Consider the following 25,716-nt stretch of genomic DNA (forward strand, 5'->3'; position numbering starts at 1 on the left):
CTAAGCGTCCTCTCTGCCCTCGACTCAAACGGGCCCCCTGGTACACGGGGGTGCTCCGGGAAAAGAAGAGGGAGGTGAGACGACTAGAGCGAGTGTGGCGGAAGACTCGCGACGAAGCTGCAAGAACATCTTATCGCACGCTTATGAGGGCGTATGAGATGGCGGTGAAAGTGGCGAAGCGAGAGTTCTTCGCCACGGAAATCGCGTCCGCAAGCTCTCGCCCGGCCCAATTATTTAGGGTAGTTAGATCCCTTACCGCCCTTCAGGGGCGCCAAAATATTAGTCAATTGGCACTTGGCTGCGAGGCATTAGCGAGCTTTTTTGTGGATAAAGTCTTGTCGCTTCGCCATGACCTTCCTGTCACAATTAATACAGTAAATGAACTGGAGACCTGTTGGCCGTCTTTGGCAGCGAGGTTTGATGGCTTCAGACGGCTCTCTTCTTCCGAAGTGGACAAGTTGCTGGGGTCGGTCAGGGCGACCACCTGCCCCCTTGATCCCTGTCCCTCTTGGCTTCTCAAGGGGAGCGGAGAGGGGATAGGAGGCCAACTCAGGGATATTATCAACCTTTCCCTGAGTTCCGGGGAATTCCCCGAGCGGCTGAAGGAGGCAGTGGTTCGCCCGCTCCTGAAAAAATCAACGCTGGACCCGCAGGACCCTGCCAACTACCGCCCGGTGTCGCATCTAGCGTTCCTGGGCAAGGTGGTGGAAAGGGCTGCGGCGGACCAGCTCCTAGCTTTCTTGGATGAAACTTCGGCACTCGATCCATATCAGTCTGGCTTCCGTCCTGGCCACGGGGTGGAGACGGTGTTGGTCACTTTGCTGGATGATCTCCGTCGCCAGCTGGATAGAGGCGGGTCAGCCGTGCTGGTCCTTCTGGATCTGTCGGCTGCTTTCGACACCGTGGACCATGAGATATTGGGCCACCGCCTCGCCGGTACGGGGATACGGGGTACAGCCTTGCGCTGGATACGCTCCTTCCTCCAGAACCGGACCCAGAGGGTTGCAGTGGGGGATGAGCTCTCGCGCCCTTATGGACTCCCTTGTGGGGTCCCACAGGGCGCGGTTCTCTCCCCCACACTATTTAACATCTTCATGCGCCCTCTGGCCCAGCTGGTACGGAGTTTTGGGTTGGGCTGCCATCAGTACGCTGATGACACCCAGCTCTATCTCCTCATGGACGGCCACCCAGACTCCCCCCCAGAACCATTCGCCAGATGTTTGGAAGCAGTGACAGAATGGTTTGAGCAGAGTCGCCTGAAACTCAACCCCTCCAAGACGGAGGTCCTGTGGCTGGGAAGTAGGGGGCGGGAACAGGAAGCGCATTTACCCACCCTGGCAGGGGCGCATCTTACCATCGCGTCCCAGGCTAGAAACTTGGGTGTGACCATTGATGCCTCCCTGACTATGGAGGCGCAGGTCAGGAAAGTAGCCGGCCAGGCATTTTTCCATCTTCGCCAAGCCCGGCTACTAGCGCCCTACCTGTCCCCCGAACACCTGGCCACTGTGATCCATGCAACGGTCACCTCCAGATTAGATTTCTGTAACTCGCTCTACGCGGGCCTACCCCTGTCTCTGATCCGGAAACTCCAGCTGGTACAAAATGCAGCCGCTAGGGTCCTCACCGGCACACCTTGGAGGGCCCACATCCAGCCTGTGCTGAGGCAGCTGCACTGGTTACCAATTGCTGTCCGGATCCGGTTCAAGGTTCTGGTTCTAACCTTTAAGGCTTTACGCGGGCTGGGACCCACATACCTGAGGGACCGCCTAGTGCCCTATGCCCCCCGCAGGGCTCTGCGCTCTGCGAGTGAGAATCTTCTGGTCGTTCCCGGCCCTAGGGAAGCACGCCTAGCCTCGACCAGGGCCAGGGCCTTTTCGGTCCTGGCCCCCACCTGGTGGAATGAGCTCCCGGGTGAGCTGCGGGCCCAGCGGGACCCTTTAACGTTCCGCAGGGCCTGCAAGACGGAGCTCTTCCGCCAGGTCTATGGTTGAGGCTGGGGCTGCCGGGGTACATCGACTGCTCTCCCTCGGGCTTCCTGAACATCGTTGACCTCCTTCTCCTCCACCCCCCCTTTTTTAGGAATGGGGGTAGGAAGGGGATCTTATTATTGTGCTGCCATGTTGTGACATTTCAAAGTCTTTTAATGGGAGTTTTAATGGGTTTTTTAAGACATTGTAACCCGCCGCGAGCCATTTGGGAGTGGCGGGAAATAAATCGAAATAATAATAATAATAATAATAATAATAATAATAAAACAGGAAACTGAAAATTTCTGCAGATCAGTTCAATGCAATAAGAAGTAGCTGACATGCAACGTATTATTCGTGTCAAAGAGCTGAAGTGTTTTACATAATTTTTATAAAGTTTATCCATCCAACTTTTGTGAAGTCTGCCCACTCACCCACCCACCCATCCTTTTATTTATCTAGACTTTATTGTATCTGCCCTCCATATATACAGATGGCATGATTTTGGAACTCTGAAGCTAGAAGGCAAGGGAAAGCTTTTATAAGAAGAAAAGATATCTTTGAACCATCTTGTACTGGCTTGTTTCTCACGATGATTTACTTCCGGGTACTTGGTTTGTGCCTGCTGCTTGTGGTCCTGGTAGTGCTATCACACTGGCCTTTTCCTGTCATGTGACTTGAGGTCATTGTTTGTGATGTTATATGGCTTCCTGTCATGTGCTTGCAGCTCCCCAGTTCCCCATGTGCCAGTTGGGGGTTAAATGTAGGTCCTGATTTAGAAACCTTAAAGACCACTGCTCTAAATAAGAAAATAAATTCTGTGCGCTAGGGTGAAATGTGATCAGTCACATTAAATGCTCTTTGGATGTTGGATGGTAGAAGCAAACTTCTGTGGCTTTATTAAAGCTAAGAAAGGCTGGACTGAAGATGATTATCAGTCTTCCATATCTTTCCTCTAGGCTTGTATGGTACCTTAGAATAGTTGGTTCTTTTGTGCCGCTTTTCTCTACCCGAAGGAGTCTCAAAGCAGTTTACAGTCACCTTCCCTTTCCTCCCATGCATTAGACAGCTGTAAATAATAGGTAGGTACTTTCTTCCTGAGATAGGCATACATGCATATGTACACATATCGTAAGGGGGCATCTGTGCCACATTGTGACGATCATTATCATTCCAGGTCTGGGAAGTATAGTTAGGTGAATGAGGGGATGGCTATCACTTGCACTGAGTATTCATCACTGAGCTACAATTCTCAGGAACCTTTAGGGAAATCTGGTCATTTAAACAGTATAAAATGGATGTATGTTTATGGTATAGACATAATCTTAAGTGCTTTGTGTAAGTGTGTTGTGTATCCATAGTCTGTATTTAAACTGGGCTGTAATTGGTTTAACTATCATTAATCCCTTTAAAGTATTCAAGGAGTTTACTTTTGTGAAGGTGATAACCATTGGTCATTAGAGACATAATTGCTCTTCTTGAAATTCTTGGTTGGTTCTTGTATGCCACTTTTTTCTACCTGAAGGAGCCTCAAAGTGGCTTACAATCCTCCTTTTCTTCTCCCCACAACAGACTCCCTGTGAGATAGGTGAGGCTGAGAGAGCCCTGATATCGACCAGAACAGTTTTGTAGAGCCCAAGGTCACCCAGCTGGCTGCATGGGGGGGGGGCGGAGTGCGGAATCAAACCTGACTTGCCAGATTAGAAGTCCGGACTCCTAACCACTCCACCAAGCTGGCTCTTTGAAGCACTTAAATAACTGGCTAAAAACTCCTCAGCAAGCATAACTGTTTCTTTCTTTCTGAGGAGATATAGACAGGTTCATAGGGAGCTTGAGAACAGAGAAGAAGACAGAAAAAATGGGCCTCTGGTGAAACTAAGAACTGTGATCATACAGCTTTATGTTGTGGAAATACAGTTCAGAGGCGTACCTTCATGTAGAGCCCAGCTTCATTATGAACTAAGCAAAGTGGATAGATTTCACTGTAGCTTTTAAGCAGTTAAATGCTAGTTAAAACCTGTGAACATGTCCACATGCCTTCCTCTAAGTAGCAAGCTTCTTACCGTGTGGCGCCTCCTGGATTAAGGAAGATCTTTCCATGCAGATGCAAAGGGGGAACCATCTGGAACTTTAGCCCTAAAACAAAGCTGTAGGTATACTTGCTTTCTTTTAGGGAGAAGAGTATGCAAGCAATTCTTTGTGATAGTAGGGAGGCAGCTGACAATAGTAAGGGTTTACCTATCAAGAAGCCTGCATGAAGAGGGTGCCATATGGCTCTTCCAATCACAACGTAGAACAGGGTTCTGCCAAAGACTGAATGTGTCATTTTGGTGGGTGTGAGGCCTTGAACCCAGTGACTGCATTTGGTTTCAGTACGAAGGTACTAAAGTCCTGACTACAACCAGATCCCAGCAACTCTGCTAACCCTTCTTGGACCACTTGGCTCCAACCTTTTCCAGCAGCAGGGATCACTTCCTCTGTGCATAGACCCAGTTCTGGGAAGCTGGTGATCGTGGGAAGGTCGGAGAAGGGGCACTGGTACCTGTGGTCCCGCTTTTCATGATGACAGGACCCGCAGAGGGGGCAGGTAGTCAGGACTTTAGTACCTTCGTACTGAAACCAAATGTAGTCACTGGGTTCAAGACCTCACACCCACCAAAATGATACATTCAGTCTTATTTGGCACACTCTGAGCTCTTAATGGTGTGGGCCAAGTGTGGGAATTACTTTGTGGGCCAGCCCGGCATTCCTCCAGTAGAGTGGGAGGGAAATAACCTTTCTTCCTTCATAGAAAACAATGTGGCTGCACATCAAGCAGCGTCTCCCCCTTTCCAAGGCAGGTGCTTTTTCACTGGCCTGCTCTCCTTTGAACAGAAATTCAAGACTCCAAAACCTTGCTGCTTGGTCCCAGGGGCAAGCTCTTCCCAACTGCTCTAAGAGGCAAGCTGCTGTGGTGTTGCCAGCTTCTGTCCTGCCACGGCATATCTGCGCCGAGCAGATTAGCAAAGCCAACCTGCCCCTCGCTGCCAGAGTGGCTCCGCCTCCCTGGAATCTTATTCATGCCCCTTGATGTGATGTGGAACTGGAGGCAGGCAGCTGGGGGCAGGGAGAATGTGTTATAGTGGAATCACGTTACAATGCAATGGTGAGTTTCAAACAGAAAAGCCAAAAAGATGTCAGACAAGGAAGGGGAGAGTCATTCAGATGCAGCAAAATGACACTGCCAGATTACTGGCTTTTTTTTTGTCAGGATGGACAAGTGGGGGGGTGGGGGAAGGCTGCCAATGGAAATGACACTCCGAGGTGGGAGGGAACAAAATGGACACAGATCCAAAACACTAGAATTTCCATGTATTCACATTGGCGAGACCTGACTCATGCCCTGTTGGCTCTGGGTTCAAAAAGTGAGAGCCAGATTTCTGAGGATTCTCTTGTGGAGGGCCAACTGCGGGGGCCAGCTGGGTCTTCACCAGAAAAGGGAAATTTAAACTTGACCCTATGCAAATGGAAATTGGAGCCAAAACCCTAGTGTGGAAATGTTCTAACTTTCACTCTCCTCGTTCCACTTTATCTTCCTGTGCTCTGTTCAAACCTATTTTCTTGCAAACCAGCTCCAATCCTGGGAGAGAGGCAGGCTGGGAAGACAAGTGCTTAGAATATGGAGAGCAGTAAGGTGAAACAGGGAAGGCCCTCCTTTCAGTGAATGAATGGGACAGACATGCGAAACAACATGCAGGGCTGCCCATCAGGTCTTCTCACCAGGCCTGAGTCACCATGTGTATCCCAGTTATCTGGGTGGCCTCTATCCTCTGCACACCAATGTCATCTCTAGGGAGCAGAGCAAAAGCCTTCACTGAAAGTGATTCTTTAGAAGGGAAATTCAAAAGAAAAGGAATTCAGTCGGCCACGTCAAACACGGGTGCTCGCCACTCTGGGCGTGCAGCAGGAGTAAGCCAGTTGTCCAGGTCATCAGCCAGTTGGGTGAGAAGAATTTTACCCCCAATCAGGGAAGCATGAGAGTGGAGACATTCCCTCCTGTGGCTGCATGGCCAAGATACAGAATGAAAGCACACCCTCCTGAATGACCATTACAGGCATACACAAAGCGGGTAATGCTGATGGAATGCAGACGACTAGAAATGCAGTCACACTTTATAAACAAAAGATGCTATTATGGTTTTGAGGGCTCTGTAGGATCTCTAGCACACCTTTCTTGTAAAGAGGTGATTAACCTGGCAGTGTTAATACCGATAGCAGAAAGGGCGTGTATCTGGTGTAAACTATTGCACACATGCATGCACACATACACAATCATACTTGTAAAAATCCCATTGTTTAGATTTCTGTCACATGCTAAAAGAACACTTAATTTCTTTTCATCTCTAGAGTTTTCATTATCATTTAAATTTCATTTTGCATTAATTGATCAGGGATTAGCAAAGCCATTATTCAGGAATCAGACTAAGACGAGCCAGATGCACTGAATAATTCATGGCACCCAATTATAGCTTACCATCCCGGTGCACTTTTCAAACTTGCCTCTAACTTCCAGTCTGTTGTGAAATCTGCACTTAAAAGGCAGAGCTCTCCTGGCAGCTGTGCTCTCTGAACCCTGCCACTTCCCTGCGTACACTGTCAGTGCTTTGGTGATGGGGTAGGGAGGCCAGAAAGAGAGACAGAGAGAGAGAGAAAGAGATGGATTTCAGAATATCGAGAAAGTGCGTATTGCCTTGCTCTGAAGAAAAAGAACTGGGAAGAGAAACCCTGCTGAGGGCAAAGGAAATTGATGGAAGTAACTTGATCAGCCACAGACTGTAGGCTGGCAAGCAAAGGAACGCCAGTGAAGAGTTAAATTATCAAGCGTATACGGGTGGATGTTTTCTGTCGCTTGGGAAGAGGACTGACCGATCCTTCCTTATGCACACATCTGGAAATAAATGGAGGCTGACTTCCTAGGGCATGTTTCAAGAATGAAATATCCTGAACCTCGGCCTCCTCACACACGGCCCCTCGTACAAAAGCCACGATTACATATATTTTTAAGTTCCTTTCATATAAAATCCTGATGAGTATTGCCACCGTGAACCTGCCTGGAATGAGGTCGGTGGAAGACAACCTGTTTTGCAAAGCCAGCAGGTGTGGCCGGGTCTTCTCAGCAACTGCCCCAGGCAGCAGAGCTCTCCTGGCCTCTTGAAGGATGTGTTTGTTCTCCCAGACCTCTGGCCCTGAACTCGTCTTTGTGGTCTGTCCTCTCACGACCTGCCACCCTCACAGTCTTGCAGGTTGTCCTTTCCCAGTTCACAGACAAGGTGGAGCCAGCCGCACACCAGTTTGTTCTTCCGATGTTGTACAGCTCATCCAACCAAACCATCCTTTCCTTCTTTCTTCTCCTGAGTAAGAAACATCAACAACCATCAACGACTGGTGTTCAGTTGTCAGAACCAGTTGGGTGATACATAGAAACTGGTTGCAGAAATATGATCCACCAGCATGGTTTGTGAGGGTCAACCTGTCAAGATTTCCTGTGTCTCTGGAAACGCTTTGAATTTCCCATTTCCCATTTTTTACAAAAAAAAAAAAGATCAGAAATGTAAATAGAAATGAGTTTTTTAAAATATGGGGCAGCTTTCTGAACGAGCATCTCCTTCAGTGCAGGCATCGGAACGATTTCCTCACATGGTTTAAGACTGCAGCACACCACCTTTGGTCATCCCCACCCCCACCCCCTTCCAAAATATAGCTGTGTACTCTCTGGCTTGTTCTTGTGTGTTTGTAGGTGTGTGTTTGGTGGCATTGCTTGGTGCAGCCTCGGAAACGCCGCTAGGTGGTAGTCTTTAGCTTCCCTCCCTGTGCCGGGGAATCTCCTGATCCTTATCAGGGTCGACTGCAAACTTCAATTCATTTGTGCGAACAACATGCAAAAATCTCCCCCTCCCCTCCCCTCCCCCCCTCTTCCCGGGCTTCCCCAGGGAACTAATGGGCTGCAGCTCCCTTTACCTGCATGGAACGTTCTGGGCCATCCTCCCCTCCCCGGCCCAATTCGCCCTACTCCTCCCCTCCCCCCTATATCGCTCTTTACATTTCCTTGACCCCCCTCCCCTCCCCGGACAGTAGCTGCCCCCCCTCCCCGCCGCCCCCCATTAGGGCGCCCTGGCCGCCCCACCTTTCCCGTCCGCGGACCTTTCATCTGGGGGAAGTTTTATGACACTTGGTTGAATGTGCAAAGTTTTTAATTAGACTCGCCAGACAGCCCGAGGCAGCGGTAGCGCCACAAAGTCTTCCTGCTTCTCTCTGCCTCTCGCAGCACAACAAGCCGCTCTACTCCTTTGAAGACAATGCCGACTATGTCTACGACGTCATGTGGTCGCCCGTGCATCCCGCGCTCTTCGCCTGCGTGGACGGCATGGGCCGCCTCGATCTCTGGGACCTCAATAATGACACCGAGGTGAGGCGGCCGCCGGGCAGGAGGGAGGCAGGGAGGGATCGGGGCCCGGGGGGGGGCTCTTCTTTCTTTCTTTCTTTCTTTCTTTCTTTCTTTCTTTCTTTCTTTCTTTCTTTCTTTCTTTCTTTCTTTCTTTCTTTCTTTCTTTCTTTCTTTCTTTCTTTCTTTCTTTCTTTCTTTCTTTCTTTCTTTCTTTCTTTCCTTCCTTCCTTCCTTCCTTCCTTCCTTCCTTCCCTTTCTTTCGCTCCGTTTTTTTGTTTGTTTGTTGCTTTTGACCCTGTCTTGCAAGGGGGAAAGGACGGAGGAAGACGCCTGCGCCCGATCCCAGCGGCCCCTCCGCCGTCGATGCGCCGCTGCCTGTTCCTGCCGGTGGAAGCGGAGCCCTGCCTCGCCGCGTGTGTCTTTCGACGAGCGCTGCCCGCCGACCCCGCCCCGCTTCCCCTCGGCCTTCAAGGGACAAAGCAGCCGGTTTTCCTCCACGGACTTTCCCAGCAGGATCCCTCGCAGGGTCTCTCTCCACGTACAGTTGAAACACCATTTCATCCTTGCGCTCCCTGCCAAGCTCCAGGCGGCTGCGGAAGGGCCGCAAACAAAACACGCTGCAAGGAACTGGTGCCGTTTGTTTTGTTTATATATTGCTCTCTCCCATTGATCATGAGCACCACCGCACACTGCATCTAGGCTAAGGTGACCAGATTGTCCCACTTTTGGAGGGACATCTGGGGGCACCTGGCAAATTGTACTTATGTTGCAAGTAAAAAATATATATATATATATATAAATATATAAATGCAATACTATTTTTGCGTTCTATGAAAAATTTTGTTGCTCCATAAAGACCAAATTTTTAATCAAGAGCCCCCCCCCCCCACAGTCAATGGTGTCCCGCTTTACCAATGTTAAAATCTGGTCACCTTAATCTAGGCCCCATTTCAAAACACAGAGGAGACAGTGTGCCTACTGGGAAACCTTTTAAAAAGCCCCGTAACTTCTAGACCTGTTTCTTTTCTGACCTTTCATAGAGTTCCCACTCCCAGCTGAGTCCTCTTCTCAAAGGTGAGGCCCAGCGTGGAAGTGTAGGTGACCTGCACATCTGCATTTTATATGGCTCTTGAGCACCCTCTTTTCCGCCCAGGGCAAACGGCCCCATTTTCACAGGCTGATTTCACCGGAGCATCCCTTTGTCTAAGTCTGAACACTCAAAGTGGGTTTTTCTAATTTTGTTTCAATGTTCCCCTTCTGACACTTAGATAACGGAAAACCCCAAAAGGAGAAATAGTCTCAAACTGTCGTTTATGCCCCAGTAGAGAAAATTTGGGATGACTGCAGCCCTTCTAGGACCACTCAGCTGGAAAGAAATCTCATTGAGTCCAGCAGGACATGCTTCTGAAAAAAGACCCCCGAGGTTGGGTTGGATAGCTGAAGTCCTTAGGTAGGCATGGTACTTGATCCCATTTATATCCACACGGAAATTCATCCTCCAGAGTTCAGAGGGACTTCTTCCAGGTCACTATGCATCCCGTAGATCTGCAGTTTCACTTGGAAGTTAACTGCTCAGAAATCCGTGGAATTTACATCCAAGTAACATGGTTAATGGAGGATCATGGTCCATGGGGTCGCGATGGGTCGGACACGACTTCGCACCTAACCACAAACATGTTTCAGGTTGGGGCTATGTTGCTACCCTGTCTGAGTTGCAGCACAAGAACAGGCCATCTGAAACGATTGTGAGATGATCCTGCTTGGCTAAACAGCACGGGGGGCCTGAATTGGCCCTGGGACAGAGCGGATGCTTCCAGGAGAGGGAATGTTCTAGAACAGGGGTAGTCAAAGTGCAGCCCTCCAGATGTCTATGGACTACAATTCCCATGAGCCCCTGCCAGCAAATGCTGGCAGGGGGCTCATGGGAATTGTAGTCCATGGACATCTGGAGGGCCACAGTTTGACTACCCCTGTTCTAGAGGGTCGCTTCCACTGCTTGATGTCTTTGGTTCAAAAGGATCTGCTGCATCAGGAAAGGGGAAGGCAGGCCTTGATTGAGAAGTGGTGGGAAGGGGGGAGGCCATCATTAGCCCTCAGTTGTATTTTAAGATTTGCAGAGTCTCCCTTGTTGTTTTTAAGCATAAGCATTTGAATGCAGTTTTAATAAGAGATTTAAAAAACAAATCCGAAGTATGCTTCCTCTGAAATGTGTACAGTTTACCTTCCCAAGTGTTCCCTTGTGGTGAAAGTATCACTCGTGCATGTAAGTTGGTGCAAATTACTAACCCATACAAATATTTTACTATTCCCTAATTGATAGCACAAAAGAAGATTTCTGTAAAGTTTCTTTGTTTAGTCATCTGGAGGAGATTTTTTGCTCCCCATAGACGACTAGGCCCAGGCCATTTACAAACCTTTCTTAGTATCAAGATCACTGTTTTGCCATTTTATGAAATGAAAGGAACAGGCTGAGATTACTTTTATTTTAAAGAATAGACATGCTTATCTGTCCATCAGCTATATAATCAGAAAAAAGGAATGGTTTGATAGTGGTACAGTATTTTTATTTATCCTTTTGTGATTATTATTTTCATTCTCTTAGGGATCAGGTTTTATTTTTAATTCGAAGAATATATCATGCAATTTCTACCTACATAATCATGTATGTGTTTTTATTCTTGTGCACAGGCCATCCCTCCCAACACACATACATTTTTAGTCGTGATTTGCAAACCGTATATCGCCGACATCCTGAAACTTAAGGAGAAAGGTTTTCATTCCAGTAGCAGGCAGTAATTTAAAAATAGGAGTCAGACCTTGCACAGCGTCAGTGAAACCTTAAAGCTAGAAAGCTTTCCGAGAAGATATGTATTGTATTTGGAAATCAATATATCTTACTGTAGCTTTGCAGTGGCTCTTTTACAAATTTGTTTCATTTAATATCAGCCTTGATTTCAAAGGCTTGCAGCTTTTCCTTATATTCAGTGGTGAAATCAACAAGCACAGTTTTGATTTTACACAAATTGTCCCCTTGAACTTGCCTATGCCCCCCCCTCCAGAACCATGCTACGGCTTAATATTCAGAATGTCACAGACAAGATTTAAAAATCATCTGCCTCACACGTTGTAAATCTATTCTGCTGTGTGTTGAACAGCAAACGTAACAGTTCGACCCTTGTAAGAATTTGGAGGCCCTGCAGATGGAAGAGATAAGTCTTTTGAAGCATTTGGTTGAGTTTAAAACACGACGGAAACAAAGTAAAACGATAATTTGTTGAACCGCAGAATAGCAGCGTGAGGCTCTAAGAGCAGAAAAATCAGAAAGTGCGGAAAGGCTGCCTTAACAGGGCTGAGACCGGAGTCCTGAAGGCCATGCAGAGCCGTCTTCGTCAGCTGAGTGGAGAAGCCCCCGTAGGTGGTGGACTTGTACACACGTGGATCGAAGCCCTTTGGAGAATAAACCATGTTATCAAAGCAACAATATTTTCTTCATCTTTTAGGGGTGGGGTAGGGCAGGGATTAATTCCTTCTTTCATGTAACTATGATATACATTTCAGTTGAAGGCAAATGCAAGAACTTTATTTAAACTGCTGTTTGCCATAAATCACCTTAGACAGGTAAGGAGGGACCCGTACGGCAAACTGGATTGTCAAGGGGAGGCGCGAGGTCTTTTGAAGTCTTTGGAGCAGGAAGCTGCAGAGCCGGCTTAATTATAAAGTGTGTAGCTGAAAGAGGATGAATAAGGACAGGATTTCTCTCTGGCATTTCTTTTCTTTTTTCATTTTCTTTAAGGGAAGGAGAGGTGGACAAATCCCCACAGGTGTTCCCGTGGAGGGTATTTAATATCGCGTGGCCAATGGAAACGTTTATCGTTTCTTCTCAGATGGAGATTTCGATGAAAGGTGCACATCCTGCCCGCTGTTCCTGACCTGGACGTTCCACTGTAAGCGATGCATCGCAAGCATGTGGAAATGTGAACAGGATTGGGCCTTCATCCTCCACTTGGCTTACGGTTGTTTCACTTGAACCATTGACCTGGGCTAGGCAGATAAACTTTTCCCTGGAACATCAGCAGGAAGAAAGGATTCCATGCAAGTGTTCAGGTGCCAGGAAAAAGTAATCAGGGCTGCGTGGCATCAGCCAATGAGAAAGCCCTTTGCAGGCCTTCAGAAATGAAAGCAATTGGTTCTTTGATCCTTTGCCTGGCTATTTAGAACAATTAGTTTATAATGATTTTTTCCTTCAGAATGCTCGAGCCAAAAGTCAAGCGCATTGAAGCCCTGGTGGGTTCAACAGGAAAGTTAAGCAGGTCCTTAAAATTGCTCCCATTGAAATATGAACGGCCGGTGCTTTAGATTTATAACATTTTTTGATTTCTTTAAAAGTTTATCATAATACGACTGACACATTGGATGGCTTCGCGACTAAAGGAAAGGGGGAAAGAAGAGAATGTCGGAAACACCAGGAACCTAATCCACAGCAAAATAAGGCAAAGTACTTGGAGAGAAATTGTCCGGCCATTCTAAATCCATGAATTTGTTCCAAAAATCATATTCGTCAGGGATGGGGTTGAGGCAGCCGCTCCAAAGGACTGGCATCGCGATTTTTAAAAGCCCTGCTGATTTATGTTGAATTTGTGTGCACATAATGCTTTTCAAATCAGGGTGTTTGACAAATTAAATCCTAAACTGCAGGCAGCCCTGGATTGCATAGCACACGACTAGCAACAGAAAGAAGTATAGAGAATCCAGGACATATAAATGCTGGATACTTACATGAATTCTAAAGAAGGTGGGTATCTCACTTCAGGGATTTAAAAAGAAGCACCAATATACGACTGGTCCACAAACAATTTTACAAATCTGTATGTTGCAGTCCTGCTTCAATGACAAATTTGGCAAGAAATAATTCCTTGCCCCTGGCATGTGGCTAATGGTCAAAATAAGCCTATTGTGTGAAATCTGCTACAACAACACTATAGACCAGGGGTAGTCAAACTGCGGCCCTCCAGATGTCCATGGACTACAATTCCCATGAGCCCCTGACAGCATTCGCTGTCAGGAGCTCATGGGAATTGTAGTCCATGGACATCTGGAGGGCCGCAGTTTGACTACCCCTGCTATAGACAGTCCTCCCAGACCTAAAATCAACACAATTTCTTTGGGAGTCTCTGTATTTCTGAGCTGGGAACTGATTATTCTTTTTCTAGAGATGGCTCTATGGACAAGTCTGTAGAGAGCCTTTTTCTCACTTTCCAAACACTTGATGTGGACTTCTTCTGTGCTTGGTCCTCATGATGTTTGTAGGTCTTTACATTTATTTCATCAGCCCTTCTTAGGGTCCAGCCCAGCCTGATTCCCAGTCAGCCTTTTGACTGTGGGAGTGAAAATACTTCTGCATATTTTTTTGGCACGTTTAGAGGCAAAGGTTAATTTGGGAGAACAAGAGGAAACCTGGAAGCTGGGGAGAACAAATGGTTAGATCTGGAGACTGCAAATGAAACAGCCCCGGCTTTGGAGAAATATTGCTTTTCGTCGGTCAAAATTTGCATAAACCAAAGCAATCGATAACAGAAGCACATCTTCAAAACGGACCATTTGAGCCATTGCCAATATTGTGTGCGTGGGTGTGTGTGTGTTTCCACGCCTTTTACTTAAAAGTTAACACAATCTCGATATTTATGCTCCTTTATAAGCTGATTTGAACTGCACAGCCATTGTTGGATGTGAGGCAGACAATTACACGTAAGTCATCCATTCGAATCCTTTCTGAATTAGATGGCTGACCCAGAGAAAAGTGCACAAGGACTGCTTCGCCCCTGTAGGGCTTCCTTGATCTTGAATTCCACATCCCCTTTCACAGGAAAACCTGTTGTTGCATTTGATTTATGCCTAAAAATGGTTGCCATGTTCTAAGAGGGAAAAATAAGAGCAGTGCTTCTTTTCATATTTCACTCTTCATCAGAGAGTGGCATCTCCATTGAGATTTCTTGGGAGCCTGTTCACATAACATTGGGAGAGTGCTTCTGAGCTTCCTGAACTAGTGTTCACACAAAAAAAAGTGTGAGTGTGTGTGTGCGTGTCTGTGATTAATTCCCCCCCTCAATTTTCCACTGTTTCACCACACAGATATATATATATATATAATAGATAGATAGATAGATAGATAGATAGATAGATAGATAGATAGATAGATAGACAGACAGACAGACAGACAGACAGACAGACAGACAGACAGACCCTGTCATTTAAGACAGGTGTAGTCAACCTGTCTACATTGGCAGGGGCTCATGGGAATTGTAGTCCATGGACATCTGGAGGACCACAGGTTGACTACCCCTGATTTAAGACACAATGTTACTATAAAACTGTATTTTAAAAATGTTTTATAAAAAAATCACTGAAGAATTAGAGGCACTGTAGAATTGCATGAGTCCCTTGTTTAAGATAAATATTTTAAAGCTAAAGATTGCAGTACTTTGGATTTGTGTGTGTGAGAGAGATACAAAACATATATTTTTGCAAACATTATTTTTGTAGACACATTTATTTGGACATGGATTTCATTGATATCACCAGCAGTTTCTGAAAAATGGTTAGGATGCAATCTTCCAGGAATGAACAAGCATAGTGCGAATAAATGGAATCTGCACAAGAACGTCAGTGGCCATTAGAAACTGCAGCCCACCACTCACCTACTGCAGAGTATCCGTGGTTTCATTCTACCAATGAGATAGATGGCCGAGAACCTACTGCAGAACAGGTTATTCAGGAACTACCAGTCGGCGGTCAGTTTCAACGATGTACGCAGGAAGTTGTGTAAATGCTTTGGTTTTTGTTCTGCACTGAGGACATACCACTTTGCAGTATTGATTGATTGATTGGATTCTTACGCCGCCCTCCCAGCTGAGCCGGCTCAGGGCAGTGTACAAGGAAGTAAAACAATACAATCAATAAAATTAGTACAATTAGTTAAAAAATTTAAATGACAGCAGTGCAACTAGGTCAGATATGGCAGAGGGGGAGCAGAATCAACAGGAAGCAGGTGGGCGTAAGAATCCACCTCAAGCCCCAAAACATCGTGAATGCCGGCTTCCACAAGGCGGTCCATAAAAATAGGCTTCCTATTAGGAGAATTGCAGGTGAGCATGCCTTGCCCATGGCCAGCAGGTGGGTGAGCTGAGTTGGAAGCCTCCAAGGCCATCTGTGGTTTCTCTTGCTCCTTCTTCTGTCTCCCCAAAAACTCACGGTGATCCTTTTGATTCCCACCAAGGCATTGCTCAGGACTGGTTGAGTAGATCCTGGCAAGTGTATCATGAGGGTTTTTTTTAAGCGATTATCTAGCAAATAAGGGCTGGGAGTATTGGGAGGGTGGGACTTCTACCTGTCTCAATTTTTGATCACTCTTTGGTGATCCCATCTCCTCTCGTTGTTCTTGGTCAGTCAAATGTTGTCAGCTCCGTGACTCTCCTCTCTCCTTGGGCTCATTCCTCCTTGCCGCTCAGCTGACCCAGAACTCATCCTTTGATCCTATCTTAGGCTGCAGCGTGAAAGGAATCTGCAGTGGCTTTTGCATGTCTCCATGCTCATTACCCAAAAAGAAATATTTGTGTTGCTCCCTGTCCATCAGCTGTGGGAGAGCGCATTTCCTCTTCATGACCTGCCCCCTATTTGCCACTTTCTCTCTTCTTTCTCTTCCTTCCTACAGACTGCGAGTGAGCAAACAATGGATCCTTTTCACTCTTCCTCTTCTCACCCTCCCCCGCCCCCCAACGTGGTATTCCGAGCAGTGCTGAATGGATGGGTCCCTGATTGACACAAGCGTCTTTATTTTATGCGGAGGGGGGAAAGCCCTCACATGGGATTCTTTCTCAATAGGTTCCGACAGCCAGTGTGACCGTTGAAGGAGCCTCCGCCCTGAATCGAGTTCGTTGGGCCCAAGCTGGGAAAGAAGTCGCTGTTGGTGATTCAGAAGGAAGGATCTGGATCTACGATGTGGGAGAGGTATTTGACTTTTCAGAAAAATAGCTGGGCTGAATACTTGTGCTTTCATTTTGAGCAGGCTATGAATAATTCGCATGCTGCATTGGAGCATTTGATATGCTAGGAGCATTTATCAATTAATTCGTGCCATGAGCATCCCAGCCCTTGCAAAAGCAGAGGGGTTCAAGTGGGTCGCCAGGTTGGTCTGAAGCAGCAGAACAAATTTTGAGTCTATTTTGGCACCTTTAAGACCAACCTAGTTTTATTCAAGGTATGAGTGTGCATGCATACTTCCTCAGCTATTGTATCTGAGGAAGTGTGGGTGCACACGAAAGCTGATAACTCGGATAAAACTTTGTTGGCCTTAAAGGTTCCACTGGGCTCAAAATCAGAGAGCATTTCTGCCATTGTTTTCAGTTTGAGATACCCAGATATTTTAAGCACAAATGTACATATTGAATTTTAATTCAAGAATTACCCCTTCTGTACAAAAGGATGTTCCATATTATTGAATCTGTCTCACATATAAATACACAGAAATGGGGAACCTTAAAGACTTGTGGGGAATACCTCACTTCTGCATCAGCCTCCCCCTCCTTATTTACTCTTTCCTTCTTTTTGGCAATCCCTATATCCTTACCTTTCCCTTCTTTTTTCTCTACCTCCTTTCCACCAACCAACCTACCTTTGATCTGTCCCCCAGCTATATTATATATTTGCGCTCTCCCCAGTGGGGACCAAAAGCAGCATTGATCATTCCCTCTCCTCCATCTGAGGTATCCATGATAGAGTTGGGATTAATTCCTTGGTCTGAAACTTCAACCACTACACTGTACTAGTTTGTGTCGGGGTCTGCTACTGCACCAGCAGCTGATCCTGGGTGGTATCAAGGTGCTTGATGATTGCTGGCAGTCCTGTCCCCAACAAGTCCTCATTCAAAGGGACAGACAGCCCTGGAAATGAACCCTTTCCTGCCTTCTACTAACAACAACCAAGGCTTGAAGCCTGGCAATAGTGATGGCTCACCAAAGGCCTCTTGTGGCGCAGAGTGGTAAGGCAGCGGTCATGCAGTCTGAAAGCTCTGCCCATGAGGCTGGGAGTTCAATCCCAGCAGCCGGCTCAAGGTTGACTCAGCCTTCCATCCTTCCGAGGTCGGTAAAATGAGTACCCAGCTTGCTGGGGGGTAATGACTGGGGAAGGCACTGGCAAACCACCCCGTATTGAGTCTGCCATGAAAACGCTGGAGGGCATCACCCCAAGGGTCAGATATGACTCAGTGCTTGCACAGGGGATACCTTTACCTTTACCAAAGGCCACAACAGCCACAGAGAAACAGAGTTGCCAAACTTCATAGGAGACTGGGAGATCTCATGGAATCCCCAGATTACTGGGAGAAAATGGCTGCTGTGGTGGGCGGGCACTATGGCATCATACCCCACTGAAGCCCCTCCCCTCTCCAAGCCCCGCCCTCCTCAGGCTTCACTCTGACATTTCCAGTAGTTTCCCAAACTGAGCTGGCAACCCTACCAACCCAGTGAGTTCATTATGGAGTGAGATTTTGTGCTACAGACGGCCTGGTTTTCAGCTCGGTCACTTAGCTGCTACGCCAGTCTTCCCCAGAGACAGAAGATAAACCAACCCATTCTATGGCTGCCTGGGTGGGTATGCAGAGTGCGGGTGAAAGAAAATATGAAATGGTGGAGAAGAACCTCTGAAGACTGTCTTGTGAAGAGCCAATGTGATGGAAATTAACTGGGGGAAGGCATTGCCCGTGGAAGGCATTGCCCACACAAACGCCATGCTAAAACCTGACTAAATTGGTGTGCGTGTGATGGGATCTGCCTCTTTGTTGCTGAATGCAGCACAAGACGTGGCGTCTGCCTAACAGTTCTTGGAACAGTCAAGGGTGACTCTTAGAGCAATCAGCTTTTATAGACAGAATTTGTTTTTCGTCATTATCTGTGATAGGATACCGGGATCTCCATCTCGCCGCAGTAGGGAAACATTATAGAGTGCATACAGATTTAGCTTTAACTCACACAAAAGTGATTTTATGGCCCATAGCAAAATTGCTTGAGCATGACTCATATTTTTGGCTCGCATCTCCTTTTTGCGGGAGTTGCTTTGCTCGCAAATGACTGCAGAAACATCTTGCCATATCGTTATCATAATTGCTAAACTGTCTAAAGTCATTACATTCAGATTGCTGCCACAGCACTGGCAGGACAGCTTGTTTTATTTATTTATTATTCGAGGTACTGTGGGTGAGTGTGTGTTTTTTTGGGGGGGCGTGTTTTTTGTTCTCTTCCTGAGTGATCTGACAGACGTGGAAATACCTGCGCTGACAATAAAATCCGATCTTGCTTATATTACCTGGAGTCTAGACAGACTGCAGAAATGTCTTTTTAACATTTCATACTCTGAGATATAGGAAGGATTAAAAAAAATACCTCCCAGATTAACTATGGATTTAATATTTTTATCTAGAATTAATTTTTTAGCATTTTTTTCCACGTTGGAATCTGAAGGGACAATGAGCATAGTCCCCAAAAAGATGTGAATGTATGCGTATTTATTGGGTAGTGATTTAAGGCCAAATAAAGCTGGGTTTTTGGTGAACTACAGTTTATTTTCTTTATACCCTCCCTTTCTCCCCAGTATTCTCTTCATTTTTCTCTTCACAGCAACCCGTTGAGGTAGGTTAGACTCAGAATGTGTGACTGGTGCAAGATTAGTCAACAAGTTTCCATTCAGATTGAGAATTAAAACTCGAATGCAGCACTTTAATCATTGCATCACATTTGGTCTTCTATCTCTCGTCCTAAACAGAGTTATACTCTTAGAAGTCTATTGAACTCAGTGAGTTTAGAAATGGGTAACTGTGTAGAAAGGAACTGCTTGGCTCATTGATAGAAGCACATAGAGTTGGATTCTATGAGCTTGTACACAAGGAGGAGGGCACCAACATTTTATTGCAGCCCTCTCCCCTTGCGACAGCACGTTGTATTTACAAGCCGTCCTCCCCACATGATGGTCAAAGGGTCTACAGAGAAGATGAGGAGGGGAAAGGTCCACCTCCACAAGCAGCAAGCCAGTGGGATCTAGCTCATTCTTTAATATATGCTCCGTAGATGAACTTATTTCTGACTGATCCAAGTGAGTAGCCATGTTGAAGCAGGACAACAAAACCAGAGTCCAGTGGCACCTTTAAGACCAACAAAGATTTATTCAAGGTGTGAGCTTTCAAGTGCAAGCACTCTTCCTCAGACAATTGCTGGTTGTAATTGTTACATGTATAATATGAATGACCTCCTATGGACACAAGTCACCCTTTATGGAAACTGGTCCATCCCTTCTCCTGTAAGTCCATAACCAATCACACTAGATCCTTGTTCTCCTGTCTTCCAGACTTATCTTCTGTCTGTATGAAAAGATATTTGCAGGATCTACTGAGGGAGGCATAAGAACACATCCTGGTTTACTAGGAACTGTAACCAAGTTTTTCTTTCTGAGATCAGTGAGGGATGAGCTATGAGACAGAGTGCATTTGTCATATGGTTGGGTAGCAGAGCTGGCAAGCAGGACAAATGTCCAGTTCACCCATTGCACAGGTTATATATGCTGTACTTCTACAACTGATGTAAACATACTTACCAAAAGAGAGTGCAGCAGTGCTGCCTTCAGACTTATAAAGCATGGTTTGATTTTACTGGGATTTATTTAGTCTCTGAATGCAGGTACCAAAAGGTAATTTGCTCACTGTGAACAAAACTGAGCTTCTAAGCCCTAGTATGTACCAGGCTTACGAACTGCAGTTAGTACTAGCCCCTGCTTCTTTTGACTTCAGAAACTGCGGTTTGCTAAATAACGCTGAACAGAAACAAAGGAAGAGGTGCACCAGAAAACCTGAAGATCAGAGCAGAGCCAGGACCATGCAGAAGAAATGAATTATCCAACTCATCATCTGAAATGTATAAATCTGGTTAATAACAGCACCTTTCTCAGCCATGTGAATACGGAGCAAGCTAGACAAATGGACAAAGTAAATCTAGCTGCTCCCACAGTACTTTGCTCTCTCTTCATCCCACATGTCCCTTCCCTGCTAGTGATGATCCATCAAGCGTCTCTGAGCTGCCTTTCCTGAGGGAAACGTCAAAAGGCTGTGGGATGGAAGACCTCGTTGCCACCATTCATTTGGCCCACCATATTCTGTTGGCAGTTGAAAGCAGCTCACCAACTGCCAACTGACAAACATTCCTGTCTGTAAAGAGGTCTCCCTTTTCAAATCCCCCTTGGACATCCCAGGAGAGATCCTGTTTTGTGAGGGACCTGGCCATGGCCATGTGTTTATTCCCAAGGTTTTATCTGAAAGAAATTGAGGTTAGAGAGTGGGAAGAAATGGCAAAAGAGAAAGGGGGGAGGGGCAAAGGGTGTGAAATATTTGTTTTGTTTCAGATTTTTAAAGTTTACAGAAATCAGTGAAGTGGCTAGACTAAAAGGGGAGGTCTCCAAGTAGGTTTGGCTTGCTCTGCACTCCCCTGATCATTCCCTACCCATTTATCTTGGCTGTTCAATAGCAAGAAAACTGCATACATACTGAGGTTATGACAGAAGCCAAGCCACACAAGAGCAGACAAAACAGCTCACAATATCATCCAGAAGGTGAGGAAAGAGCAAGCAGCAGCAACTGAGGTTTACAAAGAAACGGGTCTGTTATGTGTATCTGGGAGTCTAATCTGAGTTCATGCAGCGCTATCTGTGGTTGAAACCAGCCCCAGAAAATTGTAATGCCTGAACAGAGCTTATGTATCCCACCATACAAACTGAGTAGAAAATTAAGGCTCGGTGAACTTCATATCTCAGGATGCTGACACCAGCCTCCTGATTCCGCTTCAGATATCCACATGTTTATGGATGCATGGTAAAAGATCGAGGGGATGATTCCAGTCAGTTATTACAGTTTTCCATTCCGAAAGGCTGCAATTATAAATAAAATACATGTATCTAAATTGAAAATGAAATTCTCTCCCTACAGGCAAAATGTCGTTAAAAAGAGGAAGAGGAGAAGAGTTACAAGAGGTCTTTATAGATCGAGATTAATTAGTACCTTGCTTGAGAGGATTATACAAGTTCTTCCAATACATTTCTTGCACATGAAGTAGCCTGTGTTTACTTCTGATAAAAGTTCAAGTCACTTTCATGTTCAACAGCTCTCTGGACATCAGTAATGGTGGCGAGTAGACGGCCAAATTGAGTTCTCCATTGCCACATAGATGTAGTCTGAGGATGCCTCCACCTATCGTATGACATTTTGCTATCATTGTGCTAGAACAGTCACTTGCAGCTGGATTGCCTTGTTCACACGGGAAAATCCAGATGCAGAACATTGGTATAACACCTGACCTATTGATGGGGCGGGGTGAAGGCTTCCTTTAAGTAGACAAGGAATCTTATGTCTTCTCATGTTCGTGGACATAATAGGTGAAGATGATTGCCCAGGTTAGAAAAGTCATCAAGGGTCACAAGTGGGGGAGTCATCCAGGTAACAGCTCTGCTCCCATTATAGTTTGTTCTAGAGTTGCTCCAATCAGAAACGAGGAATAAACGAGGGGCAAGTCATGTGGTCCCCTCTGGGAGTATATGGAATCGTTGATGCATTTGTTCTCTGGTCATTGATTTCATTTTTATGAACCATTGTGGGCTGCACAGGGGGAAATTTTTTGCTTTGACTTCTGTAGTGTCATCATTGTTTTTAAAAGGCTTACCTCAATATGGCTTTTAAACTAAAATCCTCCTTTGCAGTTTACCCATATAGAGGTCGTTGTGTCCATTTAGTGATACTATAAAAGAAAAAGAAAATAGTCAAGCCCATGATTAGTCAGCTTAAATTGATATTAATATTTTCACTTTTTGATAACTATGTTGTGGTACAGCATAACCCTTTTAAAAAAAGATGTTCGATTTCAGTATTGTCTCTGAAAATAACTGAGCACGTTTATTTTCACAGGCAGGGGTCTGTTTTCTCTCCGTTGCCTTTGCATTCTGCCCATTAGCATGAATGTGAGTCACACACGCATGTCGAAGGGAGGACAGGCGTATGTATCTGCACATGTATGATGATGCGAGAGATGAATTTCTGTGACAATGGCTGATTCTTTACAAAAATCACAATGAACTGTTCTGACTAGTTTTTAAGTAAACCGAACGGAATGTAAAGGGAATTCAAATGAGCTCTAAATATTTTCTTTTAAAGTACGTTTAAATTCGATGTCTGTTTTATTTGCAAATCTCTTCCAAGCATTACAAAAAGAAACGGGTCGCTACCATGTGTGACGAGTCTTGGCCAGCAAGGATTTGTATGACTGGGGCCCCTCCCCTTCTCACTTCCTCCAGGCCCATCATTGGCTCTGGTAGGGAAGCAGGTCACCATGACCATATATGGTCTTATCACCCAATATTTTTTAAAAAGTTTAAAAAATATATTAAAAATTAATTAACTCCTACCCAATTATCAAAACCCTTCTGGGGCCGTTGCGAAACCCCAGGGCTTCACGAAACCCTGTTTGAGAAAGCCTCATCCGGATGAAAGCTAATGTCTAATGTGCTTTCCATATGACAGTTTCTATGCTCTCTGCTCTTCTGTCCTTGTGACCACTGTGTCTTCCTTATAAGTCCATAAATTTTTTATACCAGTCTGTTTTCCCCACAAGCGCCTTTTATATGGGGCTTGAGAAGAGAAAGAGCTGGCTTCTGCCAGCATTCTAAGCTCAGTCCCCTGGGGTGACTTGTCCCAAACCACAGGCAGCTCAGCATTTTCAAGACAGGTCATGGTCCCCAGATGTGGCAACCTTGGGGATCTGGAAGGCAGTCCTATTGCTTAGCGTTTTATATAGTGCTTCCATCCTCCAGTGCAGTTCGCACACATTAATGTGGTTGTAATCTTAACGAAAGCCTTGTAAAGTAGGCCAGTATTATCAGCCATATTGCAGGTGATGAACAAAGCTAAGAGGCGGTGACTTGTCCAGAGCTACTTAGAGCAACTGTCCCCAACCCCTGGTCTGGGGACTGGTACCAGTCCGTGGATCAGTCGGTACCGAACCGCGGCTCTTCCTCCCCAGCTGCTGCCTCGGGGGCTGCCCTGCCACTCTGCCGCTGGCTCACCTTTGGTGCTCTCTGGCAGCCAATATGGCTGGGGCTCCCCCTCGGCATAGCACTGCGCAGCTGCTGCTGGCAGCACCCCCCAGCAGGCAGCAGGAAGTCAGGGGCGCTGGCGGGAAAGCAAGTGGAGCAGGGGCTCAGGCAGCGGCGACGTCCCTCGGCAAAAGACTACTCCCCCTGTCCCTGGGCCTCAGTAAAATTATCAAGTATTGACCGGTCCCCGTTGATAAAAAGGCTGGAGACCACTGCCTTAGAGGGTATCCCCCAGAAAAGGATCAAAATAAGGGAAATGTGCTCAAGCCACTGTAGGGTAAAACATGTTGTAAAATGGAATATTGATATTTATTAAAATTAAAAAGTCTTCAGGTATAGCCTTGGTAAAATCCAAGTGTATGTTCATCCAATGCCACCACTGACCGGATGTGTTTCGGCATCACTGCCTGTATTAGTGGTCAGGCATAAAAAAATAAATCAAAATAGATTAGTTTTCAGTTGGCGATGGCAAATAACAGTTTATTCCAATGGAAAACAATTTCTCAATCTTTCCAAATCATCAAAACGAACTCCTAGGTATAATCCGTTTTTAGTATCTTCGTCAGTGATATGTGATACTCTATTTTATCAATGAATCCTCTTTAAATAAATACTTTTCGATGAGGAAAACATATCAGAAGAATATAAATGTAATCCTTCGGTGATATTTTAGTGTCTATGGTTCACTCTCCAAATGGTTCTACAGTATCCAGTATACAGAGGTCTACAAGTATTAACATCAAAAAGTGTAAATGCTCTTCAGTAGTCTTGTCTAGCGCTTCCATCCTCCAGTACAGTTTGCACACATTAGGTAAAGGTAAAGGTACCCCCTGCGCAAGCACCGAGTCATGTCTGACCCTTGGGGTGACGCCCTCTAGCGTTTTCATGGCAGACTCAATACGGGGTGCCTTCCCCAGTCATTACCGTTTACCGTTTACCGTTTACCCCCCAGCAAGCTGGGTACTCATTTTACCGACCTCGGAAGGATGGAAGGCTGAGTCAACCTTGAGCCGGCTGCTGGGATTGAACTCCCAGCCTCATGGGCAAAGCTTTCAAACAGCTGCCTTACCATTCTGCGCCACAAGAGGCTCTTATCACACATTAATGTGGTTGTAAACTTAGCCCAAGGGTCAGACATGCCTCAGTGCTTGCACAGGGGATACCTTTACCTTTAACCTTAAGAAATCCTTGTAAAGCAGGCCAGTATCATACAGCCGTATTGCAGATGATGGACGAAGCTAAGAGAAGGTAGCTTTCCCAGAGCTCCTTAGAGCAGGGGTAGTCAACCTGTGGTCCTCCAGATGTTCATGAACTACAATTCCCATGAGCCCCTGCCAGCATTTGCAAATGCTGGCAGGGGCTCATGGGAATTGTAGTCCATGAACATCTGGAGGACCACAGGTTGACTACCCCTGCCTTAGAGAATACACAGCACAGATGAGGGATTTCTTTGAACCACAGATCTGTTTCCTTGGTCACTGCCTTTATACCTGCTCTCTGTTTACAGGCGATCCTGGAAGCTTAAGAGTTGCCATGACCCGAACACTTCTACGAGTTTCCAGCTCATGTGATACTTTGTTTTATGTTACAGGAACGGAAATGGAGCCTTGATGGTGGTTTTCAGAATCAGTCCTTGGGCCGTAGTCCCGTTTTATTTTCCTTGCCGCTTGCTTTTCGGCTGACATGTTTGAGTAGGCTCTGGACATATTCTAAAAAGCCAGACCCACAAGAGAGCTGGAGCGGCTTTGTTTTTGCAGTGGGCTCCCTTTTGTGCAACGATTGCCTCGGGAAGAAAGGATGCTTTGCCCTGCCTGTAGGCATTTGGGAGAGAGCTGGTTCGAGCGGCGAGGACTGCTCTGTGCAGGGTACCTTTTTGTTGTTGTTGTTGTTGAAGTAGCTGAAATCAGAGCTCCTTAATGAAAAAAATGCCCAGGTTTAGGGAAAAAAAACCCAGTCAATTTAATTACTGTGTTTTATGAAGACCATCACCCATTGCTGATTACTAGAGTGATAAAATCTTTAGCTTTGGAAACCTCTGCAGGGGGTAAGCCAATGTAAGTCGAGCAAAGTCCAGTAATTATCACCTTAAACCCTTGTGTTTCTCATTACAATATTCTTTACTTTAAGTTACCTTCAGGTTTTTGAGATATT

The 25,716-nt window shown here is 46.0% G+C and overlaps 1 protein-coding gene and 1 long non-coding RNA gene across 8 annotated transcripts in view; both read left to right on the top strand.

Moving 5' to 3' along the window:
* The window catches only part of DYNC1I1 (dynein cytoplasmic 1 intermediate chain 1), a 222,370-nt gene that overhangs the window by 186,902 nt on the left and 9,752 nt on the right, over positions 1 to 25,716 (top strand). For all 7 annotated transcript variants that reach the window (XM_077303653.1, XM_077303652.1, XM_077303655.1 and 4 more), the window contains 2 exons: positions 8,272 to 8,412; positions 16,270 to 16,395. In XM_077303653.1, coding sequence (XP_077159768.1) covers positions 8,272 to 8,412; positions 16,270 to 16,395 — 267 coding nt within the window. The remainder of the gene's footprint in view (positions 1 to 8,271; positions 8,413 to 16,269; positions 16,396 to 25,716) is intronic.
* On the top strand, positions 17,711 to 24,803 carry LOC143820626 (uncharacterized). Its single transcript, XR_013225422.1, has 3 exons — positions 17,711 to 20,754; positions 20,952 to 21,036; positions 21,410 to 24,803. It is a non-coding gene; the product is annotated as an uncharacterized LOC143820626 (long non-coding RNA).

Source organism: Paroedura picta, chromosome 11 (genome assembly GCF_049243985.1).
Source record: "Paroedura picta isolate Pp20150507F chromosome 11, Ppicta_v3.0, whole genome shotgun sequence".
Lineage (NCBI taxonomy): Eukaryota > Metazoa > Chordata > Lepidosauria > Squamata > Gekkonidae > Paroedura > Paroedura picta.